General features: G+C 48.7%; 1 protein-coding gene across 7 annotated transcripts in view; it reads left to right on the top strand.

Moving 5' to 3' along the window:
• Pgap2 (post-GPI attachment to proteins 2) overlaps positions 1–18,050 on the top strand; it is a 32,821-nt gene extending 14,771 nt beyond the window's left edge. The window contains exons 2-10 of one of the 7 annotated variants that reach the window (XM_050122528.1): positions 3,016–3,035; positions 3,605–3,717; positions 4,208–4,332; positions 6,262–6,436; positions 11,365–11,556; positions 15,681–15,933; positions 16,036–16,142; positions 16,732–16,840; positions 17,039–18,050. In XM_050122528.1, coding sequence (XP_049978485.1) covers positions 6,272–6,436; positions 11,365–11,556; positions 15,681–15,933; positions 16,036–16,142; positions 16,732–16,840; positions 17,039–17,169 — 957 coding nt within the window. In that variant the 5' untranslated portion in view covers positions 3,016–3,035; positions 3,605–3,717; positions 4,208–4,332; positions 6,262–6,271 and the 3' untranslated portion in view covers positions 17,170–18,050. Of the gene's footprint in view, positions 1–3,015; positions 3,036–3,235; positions 3,386–3,604; positions 3,718–4,207; positions 4,333–6,261; positions 6,437–7,461; positions 7,529–11,364; positions 11,557–15,680; positions 15,934–16,035; positions 16,143–16,731; positions 16,841–17,038 lie in introns of those variants that run through there. The other 6 variants (XM_050122530.1, XM_050122527.1, XM_050122529.1 and 3 more) reach the window with 6 other exon arrangements.
• The last annotated feature ends 16 nt before the right edge of the window (positions 18,051–18,066 follow it).

Genomic DNA, 18,066 nt, shown 5'->3' with positions numbered 1-18,066 from the left:
GATGGAAAAGCATGAGGATTTTATTAATTCTGTCATGACAGGGTCCCCCAGCATTCGGGAAGCCGAGGGACCTTGAGTAGCGGGTACAGTCTACTTTTAAAGGGGCCACAGAAGCAAGGGGGGTTGTTCTTTGACTATTCTGATGGGCTTATTTGAAAGGGCTATTACCAATAATTGACTGGAGAGCTGTTGCCAGATCAGATGAGGTAAGAGGTCATTTTGACCCCATTTCCCAGGGTACCTAACCAAAGCATACGTATATGGGTAATTGTTCAGGAACTGAGTACGTGCGAGTGTAGCTGTTAGGCCTTTGGTTCCCAGGGGAGGAGGGGAAGCACTATGGCACAGAGGCTGAGAGGATTCAGAATTGTCAAAAATGGCTTCAGGATTGTCTTAAAGTCTTACAGTTCTGGCAACCTTAGGAGCATGGTAGAGTATTTAGTCAAGAAAAGTTGCTTTGGGACTGTGACAGCTCACTTGGTAAAAACACCATGAAAGCTTGATGACCTGAATTTTATTCCTGGAAGGAAGGAAACCATGATACTAAGAAAAGAACCCACTCCTGAAGCCAGGTGGCACACACCTTTAATCCCAGCACTCCGGAGGCAAAGAGGTGCATCTCTGAGTTCGAGCCTGGTCTACAAGAGCTAGTTCCAGGACAGGGACCAAAGCTACAGAGAAACCCTGTCTTGAACCCCCTCTCCCCCCCAAAAAAACAAGAACCAACTCCTGAAAGTTTGCTTTGCTTTGACTTCCACATTTAGGCATATGGCATATGCAGGTCATGAACACACACCACACAAAACACACCATGTATATCAAATACATACAAAGAATAAAAATAAAGTGTAGCTTTAGTGAACTTGGTGGTGCACACCTGTAATCTACAAACACTGGCCTCGCGATTAAGGCTATTCTTGGCTACATAGTGAGTTGAAAGACTGCCTGAAACTATTTCGAGACAGGGTTTTGCTGTAGTAGCTATCAAGCCTGTCCTGGAACTAGCTCTTGTAGACCAGGCTGGCCTCGAACTCACAGGGATCCACCTGCCTCTGCATCCTGAGTGCTGGGATTAAAGGTGTGTGCCACCACCACCTAGCTAATTAATACAGCTTTAATTTAATACATATTTAATCCTAGCACTCAGGAGGCAGAGTCAGGTCGATCTCTGAGTTTGAGGCCAATTTACAGAGCGAGTTCCAGGATAGCCAGGGCCCTGCAGAGAAACCCTGTGTCGAAAAGCTAACTAACCAACAACAAAAAACTATTTTCTTTGGACTTGGAGCCCCAAAGAGTGGATGTGAGATTAATTTCTCTGGATCCCTCCATCATTCCTCAGCCCAATACCTGTCACAGACAGGGTTTAGTCTTGGTCTTATCAATCAATAAGACTAATATATGAAATTCAGCTCTTGTAAGTTAATCAGCAAATTGAGCCTCTGTTTCTCATCTCTCTGAGAAGATTATCCTACCCCAAAAGGAAGGAGGGATGAGGGACCAAATATTTCTCCTGTAGGCATTTTAGGGATTGCCAGGACCACTTGCAGCAGATGCAGAACTTCTGAACCAGTTATCACCACTTAAACCCTACTTAAATTTCCACAGTAATGACATGTTTTGGGATCATCTATATCCTATGCACATTTCTACTTTATATGTATTGACTCATTTCATCTTCATAAAAGTAAGATGAGGTGAATAATTTCTTTTTTAAGTTTTCAAGACTTTTTTTTTTAATGTGCATATTCCTGGCAGTCCTGGAACTCACTTTGTAAACTAGAGATCTGCATGCTTCTGCCTCCTGAGTGCTGCGGTTAAAGGTGTATGCCACCAACACCAGATTTTTTTTTTAAAGGCAGAGTCTCCTATGGGTGGGGTGAGATGGCTTGTTCAGTGAGACCTCTGAGTAGAAGAGATAACTCAGTGGTAACAGCACTTGCCACCAAGCCTGACAACCCGAGTTCAGTCCTTGGAACTCAAAGCGTGAAGGAGAAACTGACTCCCACGAGCTGGCCTCTAACCCCCACCAGCACTCACATACCCTCCTCACACAAAGGTGTAGGTCTCTTCTTCGTGCCTCCACATCTCAGTGCCACCAACTAAGTGACAACCCTCACCTAAAGCAGAAATGATTAAAATCCCCACTTTACCAAATGGAAAAAGGAGAAGGAACATTACCTGTTCCCTCCCTGAATCATGCCAATCCCATACAGTAGCTATAACTGCCACACTGCAGAATGATCCTTTATGGGTTAGACCAGGCCAGACCAAGTGAGAGGCGCACGCCTTTAATCCCGGCACTCGGGAGGCAGAGACAGGAGGATCTTCTCACAGAAGCCAGCCTGGTCTACAGAGCAAGTTTCAGGACAGTCAGCAGTGTTTCACAGTGAAACCCTGTCTTGAAAAAAACAAAACAAAACAAAAAGTGAGAAAAGAACACTAGGAACTGGGCTGGAGAGAGATGGCTTAGAGGTTAAGTGCACTGGCTGCTCTTCCAGAGGGATCAGAGTTCAATTCCCAGCAACCACATGGTAGCTCACAACCACCTGTAAAGGAGGTCTGGTGCCCTCTTCTGGCCTGCAGGGATACATGTATACATAATAGATAAATAAATAAACCCTAAAACAAAACAAAACAAAAAACACGGGGCGCTGGTTTCTCTTCATTGTGAAAAGCCTTTAAGCTGGGTCTTGCAGAACTTCCACCCTTAACCCTCTCTAGAGACATCTGATAGGATAGGGCGCCCTCTTCTGATAGAAGGTTGGAACAGCTTTGGCCCAAAGTTTCTGGGATGGACTTAGTCTCTCACTACCAGCTAGGTTGTATTGGTGGGGTTTGTTTTCCCAGCATTCTGTAACCGGCCGCAGGGAGGAAAGGCTGGAGCAAAACTGGCATAATGTTTCAGAAGTGCAAAGATGGATAATTCGACTAGAATGAGGGTGAAGACTGGAGAGCTCCGATAGGGAAAGAAAGACATTTGGACCCCACTGAATTAATTTTATGTTCTTTCAACAGGTGATGGCGTGCAGCCAGAGGTAAGAAGACAAGGTGACTTATCCAACATGTCAAAACCAGATGTCCAGGGCCCTTCTGGCTGTTCTCACCCAGCCAAAAATAGTGGGGACAGAGTAGACCTGGAGAAGCTTGGCTTCTGGAGACGCGAGGTGATCAGGAGAGCCAGAGGTCGCGGCCCCCAAAAGAGGGGAGGAGCCAGTGTAGTTACGGGCCCTGTTTCCTCCCTAAGATCCGCCCCAGACGCACCGCCCCGCCTCGCGCCGGTGCTGCTGCTGCGACCCGCCCCCTTCACTCGCCCCCGGGCCGGGCGGGGGCTCCGGGTTCCTGTGCCCCTAGCTACCCGTCCGGCACCCTAGCCACCGCTGCTTGGGTGAGTAAGGGAATAGCCGGTTTGGGCCACAAGGTAACCTCACTCGGGGAGCCCCGCCACGAGGTCCGGCCTCCACAGGCCTGGAGTCCGAGTGCCTGCCCGCCTTGTGCACACACTCGGAACCCGGGGAACTGTAGGCGGCCAGACACTGAGCCGACTATTGCCCGCTCTGTAGTGGGGCTAGGTGTGCTGGGATTAAATGCTGCCTTTACTCCGCAGGGCTTCCTGCTCAAGATCCCTCCAAGCGCTGCGGATGGAGGCATGGGGGAGCCTTGCAACCTCATAGTCTAGTTTGAGTCCCAGCTCTGCCAGTTACTAGCCTGTGGCTTTGAGTAAGTGTTTTTAACCACCTCGAGGCTCAGTTTCCCCTTTTGTGAAATGGGAACCCAGAAGACAGCCAGCACATACTCTTAGAATAAATAGGATTGAAAGAGATTGTATATTAAGTGCTGAGCTCAAAATGTAGATTCTGGCAGGATATAAAGTGGGGATTCTTTTGGATATAAATGGGGATACTCCTTTTTAAAAAAGGCAGTTTTCAGAGCCCTGTGTGGTGCCTGTAATCTCAGCAACAGGAAGACAGAGACAGGAAGGAGGGTTGCGAGTTTCAGCAAGCCTGGGCTACATAGTAAGGCCCTTTTCCACACACACTAACACTCTAAAATAGAGTAAAAGCGACTAAGTTGTACCAGTGAAGAAGCGAAAGCTGTCTAGGAGCAGAACTGCAGGTAGTGCGCTCCTAACCCTGAGATACCAAGCAGGGACCAAGTTGGAGGGGCCTTAGAAGTAATCTAAACCTTGTGATTTCCTCCTGTTGTACAGTTTGAAACAGGTCCAGGATGGTTAGGTGACTTGTCCAAGTCACACACCTAAAAGGGAAGCCAGGCACAAAGCCAAGAAGTGGAACCAACTATCCTTTCTGTACCAGCTCATCGTCCCTTCCTGGGGTAAGGTCTGGTCTTCTGTTGGATGAGGAGGAGGTTAGGTGCAGTCCAGGGGTGGGCTGGCAGGGAGAACGCTCTCACCTAGGGCCCTGTGCAGGGAATGTTGGGTGTGGGAGGGTCATCAGTGCCACTTCAACTTCCAGGGGAGATGCTTGACCAAATATTTATTGCCCCAAAGGGAAGGAAGGTCTTAAGAATTTGGGTTGGGCAGCCTTTCTGGCCTGGCAGAGAGGTAGTTGGGAAGGTAGATGAAAATGCAGAGGTGTGTCCACCTGTTTCTGGAATGCTAGGAGGCCAGGAGAACAAAGTTCTGTTTAAGGGTGGGGCAAGAAAGAGTCATGGCTCCAGACCAGAAGGGCCGGTTTTTTTAATGTGTCTGGAGCCAGCTATTGCTTGGCACCAAAACAAAAAAACACCCCAAATTCTGGGAATGATTGTTCCCCAGGCTCAGCCTTGAGGAAGAGATTCTCTGCCTCTTGGTTTCTCCATCTTTACAATGGGAACAGGCAGATTGGCTGTCTATATAGTACATGGTATTTTTTGTTTGTTTGTTTGTTTTTTGTTTTTGTTTTTCAAGACAGGGTTTCTCTGTGTAGCCCTGGCTGTCTTGGAGCTCACTCTGTAGACCAGGCTGTCCTGGAACTCACTCTATAGACCAGGCTGGCCTCCATGCCCAGCGTATTTGTTTTCTTTTGTCCTTGGCTCACTCTTGTCCTAATCTGACCTTCCTGCCTGGAGTTTTGGTCCAGAGAGAGAGAGGGATGAAGAAAGTCAGAGTTGAAATACACAGCTCTTTGTGAGTCCTCCCTTCCTCCGCTGACGGATCCCACTTCAGCTTCCCTTCTACTCTAGGGTTGTTAGTATACTTAGCTATTTTAGTGCCTTACCTTAGAAACTCAGCTGGGCGGTGGTGGCGCACACCTTTAATCCCAGCAGAGGCAGGTGGATCTCTGTGAGTTCAGGTAGCCTGGTGTACAAGAGCGAGTTCCAGGTCAGGCTCCAAAGCTACAGAGAAACCCTGTCTCGAAAAAAAACACAAAAAGAAAAAAGAAAAAGAAACTTTCTTGTTTGTTTCTCGAGACAGGGCTTCTTTGTGTAACACAGCCTTGGTTGTCCTAGAACTCTCTCAGTAGACCAGGCTGGTCTCGAGCTCACAGAGATCCATCTGCCTCTAGCTTCCAAATGCTGGGACTAAAGGCGTGCTCCACCACAGCCTAGCAGAAACTCTTGTCTGAGGAAAGAACCTTTACCCCATCTCAGGAGGCACTGGGTACTGAGAAGCCACCAGAAGCTGACCAGGCAGCTCTGGCCTATCCACAGCAAGCCTGATTCTGCAAAGCCTTTCACCCTTCACAGCACGTGAGGCACTGGCAGGGACAATCATGGGATGGAGGTTCTGTCAGCTTCCATGGAGTCCCTGCTACCCTGAATCACTGTGCCTGCATATAGCACCCCAGAGTCTGGGAAGGGAAGGACCTGAAAGTGAACCAGGGCCCTGTACCTGAGAGGAGCAGTGAGAACCGAGAGACTGGGGCAGAGGCTTGGGGCTGGGTAGGGGGACATGGGCCAGTCTATTAACCAGTTGCTTTAAAGTTTGGTTCTTGAACCAGTGGGAAACTAGCTAAATCAACTACTGCAGTCTAGGCTTGTCTAGCCAGGCAGAAGGTTGAGGAGAAGACTGTGCAGTCTCTCTCAAGTTTTATCTGAGTATAGATCAAGTTCATTGTCTTCCCTCAGAAACTGAAGTTGAGTGTTACCTTGGGATTCTGAGTCAGTCTTCCCTACACAGGACAGGAACTGTAAAAATTTTGGTGTCTCCTCATACTCCCTGCTATATAGCATAGCTAAGTTTTGGATTGTGCAGGAGCGTAGTGTTACCACTGGCCCCCCAGCCCTACTGTCTGGGACCCTGACAGTGCCCTCCATCCTCAGGTTTGACAAGATGTACCAGGTCCCACTGACGCTGGACCGGGATGGGACCCTAGTCCGACTCCGTTTCACCATGGTGGCCCTAATCACGGTCTGCTGTCCGCTTGTCGCCTTTCTCTTCTGCATCCTTTGGTCCCTTTTCTTCCACTTCAAGGAGACGACGTCTACACACTGTGGGGTAGGGCTCCCGTCTGGACCTTTTCTGAGATCCTGATTTGATATTAACGGAATGAGCCAGTTCTCCTGTAGGTTCCATCAAATATGCTGGGCTACTGGGTGGTGGTGGGTCGCTTGTAAATTGAGGTCTCAAGAATTAGGCTCCTTCTACTTTCCATGAAGGTTCTAGGAGCTGGGGTCATTGAAGTTGGGCAGTCCCCAACCCACAACCTGGACCACCAGGTCTAGAGGTGCACGCTTTTAATCCAAACACTTGGGAGGCAGAGGCAGGTGAATTTCTGAGGCCAGCCTGATCTACGTGGTGCGTTCCAGGGCAGTCAGGAATATAGAAATCCTGTCTTAAAAACAAACAAAGTTATAAAAATCCAGAATCCAATACCTGCTCCAGAGTTTCCTGGGAGGATAAGACAGGAATAGAGGACATTGTAGGTCTCAGTATGTTGTTGTGGGCTTATGTTTGTGAGAATGCGTCTTTGTACATGTATGTGTCAGTGATTGTGAGGGGTGTGCCTATATTTAATGGCTTTGAGAAAGGTTATGTGTGTGAAAGAAACTCGGTCTGTCTGTGTGGGGACCTAGTTATGTGCATGGATATGTGTTCTAGGTAGGCCCCATACCTCTGAGGACATTTGAGCTATGAAGAGAGATTTGAGAGTTTCTTTCTTCATAAAATGTCAGAATAAATAGGGTAAGGCTGTGTTGACATCTGCTCTACTCCTATTCGCTAACCGACAGTTCTCCCTGAGCCCCTGAGCGTGAGCCTCAGTTTCCATGTGTATAGGGAGAGAGGTGAATGATGCTTGCCCTGCTTCTTCCCAAGGCTAATGTAGAGCTCCAGGTAGAGCAGCATGGGAAGGCGGGCTGGGAGTGCCAAGGGAGGACAACAGGAGGAGGAGGAGAATGAGAAGGGACAAGAGACCGTAAGGTTAGGAGGTGGCCCCAGGTGAGGCAAAGCCTGGACGTGGAGCTTAACTAACCTTTGAGAGAGCATTGAAGGCCCCTGCCAGCTTCCTTTATGATCCTCAGACTTCAGAAAACCATCTGCTCCATGGGGAGACGAGGTCTACCAGAGGATCCTGTTTGGGAGTGTGGGGTGAGTATGTTCAGTAGGACTTGAATTTTTTTTTCTGATATGTAGACATGAGCCTTGATTGAGGGCACACAGTCTGGTGAGAGATATCAGAGGGGATAGGGAAGCCAAAGGCGGTGGCTCCTGCCTATAATCCCAGCAGCGGGGAGACTGGAGCAGGAGGATTCACTAGGAGTCAAGGTCAACCTGGGCTAAAGAGTGAAACCCTGTCTTACTCCACCCTCCAACTAATAAGTAAAAAGTGAATACAAGGAACAGGACTAGGAGAAAAGTGAGTAGCTAGGTTAGTGGTTCTCAACCTGGCTCGTGACCCCCACAGGGGTTGCATATTAGATATCCTGCATGTCAGATATTTATATTACAATTCATAACCATAGCAAAATTATAGTTCTGGAGTAGCAACGAAATAATTTTGTGGCTGGGGGGTGGTCACCACAGCATGAGGAACTGTATGAAAGGGTCACAGCATTAGGAAGGGTGAGCACCACTGAGCTAGGTGGTCTAGGATCATTTCCTGCCTTAGTAGTTGCTAAGATATGTTCCCATTACTTAACTCCTGTCCATCCTGAAAAATCTTTCCAGGGTGTTTCCTGCTCTAGAACCCCTTGCCTAGCCTCTTCGAGGCACCTGCTCTTCTTGCTGTTAGTCCCCCATTTCTCTCATACCATATCTGTGTCTGTCTTCCTCACCACCCTGGGATCTCCATGAGAACAAGCCCTTCTGAGTCACAAAGTATTCACTGGATAAATAGACAGGACTTCCCAGCTGGGAAAGGTTGGGAAAGGCAGATAGTCCAAACAAAATTAAAGGTTTTACTGCTTATAAGTTAAACAGAGTAGCCTGTTTGCTCTACCCTTCTGGCTGGCCCTGAGGGCTAACGGGTCCAGTGACCTCAGCCTACCTGATACCCACTACCCACTCTCGGCATACCAGTTAGAGAATGAAAGCACGGGTAGCTGCTTGCCTAGTGACCCAGGGAATATTTCACCCCCATTCCCTGGGGCTCTTCTGTCGGATACAATTGAAGCTTTTCATTTATACTTTGAATTTCCCATCCAGAATATCCTAGGAATAAAGTAAGTAACCTAGTGTGACACACCATCATTAATGATATTGCCTCTGCTTATCCCAAGTAACAGGGAGCTCCTTTCTCTGTAGCTACAGGGGTTTAGTACCTGAGAATGAGCACACTTTTTTTTTTTTATAATAAAGCATAGATTGGGAGGGGGTGATTTTTTTGAGACAGTATCTCACTGTACAGTTCTGGTTGGCTTAGAACTTGCTATAGAACAGGGTGGCCCCGAACTCACAGAGATTCACCTGCCTCAGCCTCCCAAGTGCTGGGATTAAAGGCATGCACTACCATGCCTGGCTAACAGATTTTTTCACCCCAAAAGTCTGCCCTGGCCTTGGCTCTGCTGTGATAACCATGGAACTACTCTTTCCTCCTGGCTTTCCATCAGTCCTGCAGAGATAAAAAGACAGTAATGGAGACCCTAAGTCTGTCCTAGAAGCATAGCTCTAAGTTTCTCAGGAAACCTTCCCAGGGTAGGGTCTGTAGACTCCTTACAACCCTAAATAAGGGACTGGAGAGATGGCTCCGCAGTTAAGAGCATTGCCTGCTCTTCCAAAGGTCCTGAGTTCAATTCCCGGCAACCACGTGGTAGCTCACAACCATCTGTAATGAGGTCTGGTGCCCTCTTCTGGCCTTCAGGCATACACACAGACAGAATATTGTATACATAATAAGTAAATAAATAAATATTTTTTTAAAAAAGCCCTAAATATGTCCTTGGACTTAATCCAGTTGGTAATGTGTTGTCTTTATTGGGCCCAGGTCTGGATAATAAGCCTTCAGCTAACCTGGGAAATAAATGCACAAGCAATACTATTCCTTCCTATTTCTGTCAGACTTTTATTGATGCAGCCCAAGCTACCATTAGCTGTTTCTGTATAGGTACAGGCTGGACACTGATAGCTCATATTAAGGCCTGCCTAGAACTCTTTCGGATCTGATTCTATTTTTATTTACTGTTTGTGTGTGTGTGCACATGTAATCATGCACGCATGTCCCATGGCGCATGTGTGGCAGAGGACAACTTTGAGAGTCAATTCTCTTCCTACACCTTTGCATGCGATCTGGGGGATATCAGGTCATCAGTCTTTAACACAAGCACTTTAGCCTTCAGCCATCTCTTCAGACACTTGGTTCTATCTCTCTGTTTCTCTGTGTAACAGTGTAACAGCCCTAGCTGTCCTGGAACTAGCTCTTGTAGACCAGGATAGCCTTGAGCTCACAGAGATCCGCCTGCCTCTGCCCACTTGGTTCTCTTAATGCAGGAGTAGGTAGCTCTCTTGGTAGAGCTAAAAAAATATTCCCAGTCATGTTTCAACCAAAAAGAGCCAGGTTGCTGGGCGGTGGTGGCGCACGACTTTAATCCCAGCACTCGGGAGGCAGAGGCCAGCCTGGTCTACAGAGTGAGTTCCAGGACAGGCTCCAAAGCTACTGGGAAAACCTGTCTCCAAAAACAAACAAACAGAAGAGCCAAATCTTATTATTCTTTCTTTTTCTGCATTTCTAGAAGCACTTGTCTCCCTTGGACACAATATTTAGAAAGATCTCCGCCTCCGTGCCTGGCAAAAAAGCCAGTGGGCCGATCTTAGTCACTATCACTTCTTACAGTTGCACAGTGTTCTGGGATTTATGAGGTGGCCTTGTTGATTCGGAGAAGGCTGTGTGCCTGGGCAGGCGTGGAGAACTTGGCTTTGTGGGCGGAGGGCAGGCCCTGAGGACCTGGGGGTGGGACCCTCTGGTTTGAAGCAGTTTCAGTCTGACTGGAGTCCTCAATCCCAGCCCAGCATTCTTCAGCACCCAGTGTAAGTGTTTCTTGATCAGCTTCCCATTCCACCCCATTCCCGATGAAGAGCTAGTCTGGTAGACTCCTTAGTAGGAGGAAGGATGGGATCCAAGGAAAGATTTGGTCCTAGGTCTTTCAATCCAGAGCCATCTCTGTTTGTCCCAGCTTGCCCCAAAAGGGAGCCCAGCTGGAGGAGTCATGGTGGTCAGGCCATAGGCACGTAGGGAGGGACTTCTCTTCCAGGAGGGAAAAAGGAGTGGGAAAAGGCCAGCTTCCTGGGCTTGTGCTTAACCTGGATTTGACTTAGTACACTAAGCTGAAGCTGAAGGGAGAAGGTTCCAAAGACCCTTATTTATATTCCTCCAAATTTTTGATTGGATAAGGTAGTCCTCTCAGAAGGGAAAGGAACAGACGTTTGGTCCTCTGCTGGATCAGAGGACCTGTGGCTTGGCTCATTAAGAGCCTGGGGGTGGAATGGCTGGTAACCTGTAGTTCTACTGGAACGGGCCTAGGACACACTCATTGTTCCTAGTTGAACATGGGTGAGAAGGAGGAATGCGATCGGACAGGGTCAGCGAGAGGTTTAGCTAGTCTGAGCCAAGGGTCCTTAGTTTAGAGCTGCTTGGTAACCAAAGACTTTAGTCCAGGCACTTGATCCTGGCATGGTTTCGGGCCGTTGTCTCATCTGCTGTGTGATGGAATAATAACTTTTCCACTTGAGTTCCTGCCCAGTTGCTGTGAGGACAGAGTGTGAAGTGAGACCATCCCAGCTCTAGTGTTCAGGCCCCTGGGCCCTCTTGTTGTCTAGACTCTTTAGGAGGTGGGACTAGAGCATCAGTGTGCCACAGTTCTTAAGGATGCCCATGCCTGTCTCTCTCTGCCACTCCTACCCCATCCTTTTGTTTTCTCCCCTGCTTTCCACTTACGTTCTGGCTTTTCCTTGAACCAGTTCTGGAAAAGGCTCCACTTTCCAATACCCAGGTCCCTTGCCTTGCTTGGACCACTCCTTACAGGATGTTCTCTGCACCCTTGGACCCCGATGGGACCGTGTTCCGGCTCTGCTTCACAGCTTTTGTCTGGTGGGTCATCACTTTCCCCCTGTTCGGCTTCTTCTTCTGCATCATCTGGTCTCTGGTGTTCCACTTTGAGTACACGGTGGCCACTGACTGTGGGGTGAGTTCCAGGCTTCCCCGCACCTCGGGCAGGGGCATTGGTTAGGGAAGATCGGGAGGAGGAGAAAAGTGGAAGGTCAGAGAGAGGAAAGTGACAAAGGGGTTGGGGGTGGGACAAGTCAGAATTCATGGAGAAATTAGAGACAGGAACTCTCAGAGCAGAGTCACCACCACCTCTAGGAGCTGGGAGAAGATTGCAGAAAGTACAGAGAGTTGGGGCAGAGGGTGTTGAGGGCACCTGAGGGAGGGAAGGAATTGGGAAGGAAAAGGAGGAAGATAGAAAAATTGGAGCCGGGATAAAGTAACAGGTAGTTTTAGATCAGATTAAGAGAACCATCCCTGTTCTGTGATCTTCTAGCTTGGTTTCTCTACTGGCAGCTCTAGGCCCCACAACCCATGAGCACTCAGGCTAGCTAAAACCCAGCATGGACTTCCTACTTCCCAGGTCTTTTCTGAGGGACCAGGGATCCAGGCTGTGTGTCAGAGGCATGGAGATGACGATGTACTCGCTCCTAGCGTCTTCTTACACACGAGACAGTTCTTAGACATAGCTACAATGTAGCGAGTTGGAGTTCTTTTCCTTGCTCCTAGCATCTTCTCACACACGAGACAGTTCTTAGACATAGCTACAATGTAGCAAGTTGGAGTTCTTTTCCTTTCTTTTTTCTTTTTTTTTTTTTTTAAGATTTGATTTTTATTTGTTTTTGTGTGTCTGTGTATGGATATGTGGGTAAGATGCCAGAAGATGGCATCAGATTCCCTGGAGCTGGAGTTTCAGGGGACTGTGAGCTGCTTGGGGTGGGTGCTGGGAACTGAACTGGGGTCTTTTGAGAGGGCAGCAAGCTCTCTTAACCACTGAGCCATCGCTTGTTATTGAATTGGGATTCTTACTGTGATAAAAAAAAAAAGGGGGGGGGACCCAGGGGCTCCAGGGCTCAGAGGAGACATTTTACCCAGCTTGGACACTGGAGATGAAGGAGGGAACTTTGTTGCTGGGATGTGTGGAGGTGAGAAAGGACCATTGTGAGTACTAGGTTAACAACTGTGCATTTGTGATCCTGAGGGTAATAGAAGCTTTAGGAAGATTTTAAGCAAGAAGAGACATGATCAGGTCTGTGCTTTAAAATTTCCTTCCAGCTTCCAAATGTAGAAAGACTAGGGATCAAGAATAGGGAGGTCGCTGGGCGGTGGCGCGAACCTGTAATCCCAGCACTTGGGAGGCAGAAGCAGGCGGATCTTTGTGAGTTCAAGGCCAGCCTGGTCTAAAGAGCTAGTTCCAGGACAGGCTCCAAAGCTACAGAGAAACCCTGTCTCGAAAAACAAAAAAAAAAACAAACAAAAAAAAGAATAGGGAGGCCAAGCCAGGCAGTGGTGGCACATACCTTTAATCCCAGCATGCCAGAGGCAGGAGGCTAGCCTGGTCTACAGACTGAGGTTTAGGAACGTGATGGATATACACAGAGAAATGCTATCTTGAAACCTCACCCCCCAAGTAAGAATAGGGAGACCAGTGGGAATGCTAGTCCAGTGGCTTGTACTACTGGTGACAGAGAAGGAACCATCAGGAGCTGGAGTTTTTGTCGAGTTGGTAAGGGGTTGGAGGATAAGAAGGTGGATAAGCCTTTTATAACCAGTAGTATATATGGGGGTGGGGACTTTTGCCTGAGACCAAAAGAGTTATTTTTTAATGGTATAATCTGATAAGGAGAGTGTGTGTGTGCGCGCCAGGGGACAATCTTGGGTTGTCATATCCACTTGGCTAGGCTGGCCGGCCAGCGAGCTTCATCGCCCTCTCTTTGCCTCCCCAGCACTGGAATCATTGTGCCTGCCACTGTGCCTGTTCTTCTACCTGATCTCCAGGGCTCAAACTCACACAGCAAATTTCCTGAGCTATCTTTCCAGTCCCTGGTTAGGGGATTTCCTACAACTTCCCCAGTATGAGTTTCTGATCAACTTCTCTATTAGAAAAGGGGTTCTCTGATCATCAGTGCTTTCTGCTCTGGGCTTATGGGGACGTTTGGAATGAACTGTATGTATCTGGTGTCTGATAGTTTTTGAGGTTGTTGTAGACACAGTTAGTGAAGTAGGGAAACGATGTGCTGGAGAAGGAAGTGGAAATATTTACCTGGTTTATGTGTGTGTGTTTGTATGTGGTGGGTGGCACAGACTCTTAAAGTCCTGCCTCACCTTTAATCTGAAAGAAGTTTGTGAAGTCAGCCTGATAGTCACCAACCTTCTCTTCTCAGTCAGGTACTACTACCACCTTGAATGTTCTCCAAGTAGGCTTTAGATACTGGTCCTGGTCCCCACAAAGTAGCTGAGATTCGAAGTAGTCTTCAGAATGACTGTTCCAGGAAGGCTGCACTCGGTCACCCAACTTAGGGCATGAGAGAGGCTGTGATGGCAAGGTTTCTTTCACTGTCTGGTGTGCTGCTTTTCCCGTTAGCAGTTTTCTTATACTCATAGCCCTGTTGACTCGCAGCCTTTTTATGAAAGCCTGATTTATAAAAGTCATCACTTTTATACCCACTGTGGGCTTGACACTGTAGAAGCTCTGTCAACCAGGTATATTGGTAAATGCTTTTAATACCAGCACTCTCAGGTGGGTCTCTGTAATCCAAGGCCAACTTGGTCTACATAGCAAGTACGAGACCAGCTGAGTCTTCATAGTGAGACTCTCTTAATTAAACAAAGTTAAACAAATCACCCTATAAAATAGGTGATATTATATTACCAGTGTAGATGCGGGAGCTCAGAGAGGTGTAGGGCCTGCTCAAAGTCACCTAGATAATAAAGACAGGGTTGTGATTGGGACCCAGCTCTTAGAACAGCTTCTCTGAGAACTCTGCACTCAGCTTCCTCTGGCAGTTTTGAGGTGGCTGTGAGGTCCTTGGATTGCCTGCCCCATGCCCTGGGAGGTCCCTCCAGCATTGCCCACTGGACCAGTGGTCCAGAGGTTCATTCAGCATCTTTGGAAGGAAGGAATGGAGCTTCCAGAATTAGTCATAGCAGGGTCTCTGGGTTGCTGGGCTCTACACTACCCTGGCTGTTGTTGAGTCTAAAAGTGTGGGCTATGGACTGACGCTTCTGGTATTGGAATCCTTTATAAAAGCAACTCTCGCCTTCCAGGCCTGCATGTCATACAATTCCCCGGTGAGTCCATGTGTGTCAACGCTCACGAATCACTGCTTTGCAAGAGGCCTCTTCCCACCCCCGGCCCCATCCCCAGGCCTGTCTGTACAGAGAACTCCACTCCTTCAGCTCCCTCTCTCACCATGCTTAAGGAGTGAGACTGCTGCTCCACAAGAATGAGGGATAGGCTCATTCGCTTTTCGTCTTTCTTTTGAGGCAGACTTTTTCTGTAGTCCTGGCTGGCCCAGAACTCTGCTGATATTAAAGGTGTGCACCACCATGCCCAGCAAGGCCATTTTCTTAGATTATATTAGCTTAGAAGATCCCATTTTCTTTTTCTTTCTTTTTGTTTTGGAGACAGGATTTCTCTGTGTAGCTCTGGCTATCCTGGAACTTGTTCTGAAAATTCAGCTGGCCTCAAACTCAGAGCTCCTCCTGCCTCTGCTTCTTGTGTGCTGGGATCAAAGGTGTGCGCCACCTCTTCTGCCTGGCATCCTCAACACATTAGTGCACCCGCCTAGGGGGATGAGCGGAGCCGGGAGCAGCTGAGAGGAACAGCTCAGCAGGGTGGCGCTGTTCCAAATAAAGGCCGAAGGTCTGTGACTCATCCTGGTCTTCTGGCCTCAAACCTGGGATCCTGGGATCTGGGATGCCCACGGAGTCACATCCTGGTCTTCAGGCCTCAAACCTGGGATCCTGGGATGCCCACGGAGCCATATTCAGGCACAACCCTGAGCTATTAGCATAGGGAGAACCTGAACTCAAACGTGCAGGTTCCAATCTCAAGAAAGATGGAGATAATAGTACCCTGTCCTAATCCCAGACAGACTAGGAAATGAACATGTCAGTCCCAGGACCTAGAAGTGGAAGGCTTGAGAGGGCGCCAGGAGAAGTTGGACGAAAAGGAAGTGGCTTTAATAGATGTGAAGAAGGCCTTCCTGGTAGGTGGGACCGGCAAAGGAGATGCCTAGACTCCCGGATTACCTCTCTTAGGTGCCCAATTACCTGCCATCAGTGAGCTCCGCCATTGGTGGGGAGGTTCCCCAGCGCTACGTGTGGCGCTTCTGCATTGGTCTGCACTCGGCACCCCGCTTCTTGGTGGCCTTCGCCTATTGGAACCACTACCTCAGCTGTGCATCTCCGTGTCCGGGTTACCGCCTTCTCTGCCGCCTCAACTTCAGTCTCAACGTGGTGGAGAACCTCGCGCTGCTCGTGCTCACCTACGTCTCTTCCTCCGAGGACTTCAGTGGGTGCCAGACAAGGGAGGGGTGAAGGGCACGGGAAGGGGACGCAGCCCCCTTTCCTGCCTAAGGGTGAGGGTGGGGTCCATCCTCCTTTTTCCTTCCAGCCATCCACGAAAATGCTTTCATTGTGTTTATCGCGGCATCTCTCAGTTACATGCTCCTCACCTGCATTCTCTGGCGGCTGACCAAGAAGCACACAGTAAGTCAGGAGGTACGGTCTGCCCCTACTGGGCACTAGGAAGCCCAGAAGAAAATCAAGAACATTTGTCCTTAGGATGTGGGTAACGATGGGTGACAAATGACTTTCCATTTGGAACTCAGCAAAAGGGCATGGGGGCTTTGGGCTGAGACTTGGAGAAAAGTGGAGAATGGTTAACTTGTCCCGGCCAACCATTTGAGTAGTACTGGAGAATGCATAGAGGCTGGATATGGGGCCCAAATCAAGGGTAGCAGCCAGGCCCGGTGGGTTAGAAACACTGTCAGTGGACTGCTTTGTAAGAATCCCCAGCCATATGTATGGCCTTTCTTTGCCCCACTGTACCTGAAAGTGTTGGCTTGGTGGGTGAACTCCATGCATCTTTCCTACTCCGTCCCACTGAAGTGAGAAGGGCACTTGGTTTCATTATCCCCCTAAATGCAAGGATGTAGACATCATTTTCGCTGCCCCTGCCTACACTCCCTTCCATGACCACTTTGGGATGCAAGAGGGAGGCCCCAGCCGTTAGGAACTTAGTCTAAGAGGGAAAGCCACTCACATATACCTAACAAGCTACAGGGTGATCAAATAGTCCGTCCCCTAGGATCGCAAGTCCTACAGCTGGAAGCAGCGGCTCTTCATCATCAACTTCATCTCCTTCTTCTCGGCGCTGGCTGTCTACTTCAGGCACAACATGTACTGTGAGGCTGGAGGTGAGGCCAGGCTGGGATCTGGAAGTGCTCACAAGTGACCTCAGAGCAGCTGCGCTGGGTTTCTGGGGTTTTTGTAGTAGGCGGTGGTCTTGGGTACTGGCTGTCTCTGTGGTGGGCTGGTAATGTGATGATTAAGAGGTCACTAAGAGGGTAAACCAAGAGGCTCATTGTGCCCTGTTCCTTGTGCCCTCGTAACAGTGTATACCATCTTTGCCATCCTGGAGTACACCGTTGTCCTAACCAACATGGCGTTCCACATGACAGCCTGGTGGGACTTCGGGAACAAAGAGCTGCTAATAACCTCTCAGCCCGAGGAAAAGAGATTCTAAACCCTTCTCTGATGCTGGGAAGAGAACCCACTGCCCAGAAACACGAAGCCACTCTGGCCTCCCTATGCCCATGTCCTCTCTGGACCCTTCTGAGCTGGGGCTGGGGAGAAGAGCAAGAGCAGGATTGACAAGGCTGACTCAGCCCATAGGGGTTGTCAAGTGACATCACCATAAACTGAAAGCTCCACCACCTGGTGCTTAAAAAAAAAAGTCCTGAGGATCATGACCATTATTCAGTTTTTGACCTTTACACAGACCTGAGGTTAGGAACCACTGAGCAGTCAGTCACAGCCGTCTCTCTAGGGGTCCTTCCCATCAGCCTCACTGTGTCCCTGTGTATGACTGGGGCGAAGGCTGTGTTGGCATCTCTGAGGCCGTCTGATGGCAGTAGAGCCCTGTACTTGACAAATGACTCGTCCTAGAAGCATCAATCATATTTTCCTCCCCGTCTAAACCACTGGCTTTTTGGGCGCACTAAAATATGCCTATAAGCGTAGCACCGTGGAGGCTAAGACTGGTGAACTGCTTCAAGATCCATGCCAATCTGGGCTACAGTGAGACCTCATCACAAAAAGGAAATGTCAGGCGTGATGGCACCCGCCTTTAGTCCCAGCACAGCAGGGGCAGGCTATGAGCTCAAGGCCAGCCTGGTCTATACAGTGAGTTTCAGGCCACTCAAAGACCCTGTCTCAGAAAACAAAATAGCCCCTAAAATCACAGGCTTATAAGACCTTTTCCTCTGGCAAGGGGCAGGGGTCAGAGGTAGAATTCCCTACTCCAGAATGGGTTCCTTGTTTTTCCTTTATTTTCTCTGCTGCTCCCCAGCCTTTATTTGTATATTTTATTTCACAGGACAATAAATTTTTTTCTTTTGCCAACAATCTGGGGTAGGTATGT

The sequence above is a fragment of the Alexandromys fortis genome, unplaced genomic scaffold, assembly GCF_014885135.2.
Source record: "Alexandromys fortis isolate MF-2015 unplaced genomic scaffold, M_Fortis_MF-2015_v1.1 scaffold_209, whole genome shotgun sequence".
Lineage (NCBI taxonomy): Eukaryota > Metazoa > Chordata > Mammalia > Rodentia > Cricetidae > Alexandromys > Alexandromys fortis.
Note: the sequence above shows the minus strand (reverse complement) of the source record. Positions and strands in the feature narration are given on the sequence as shown.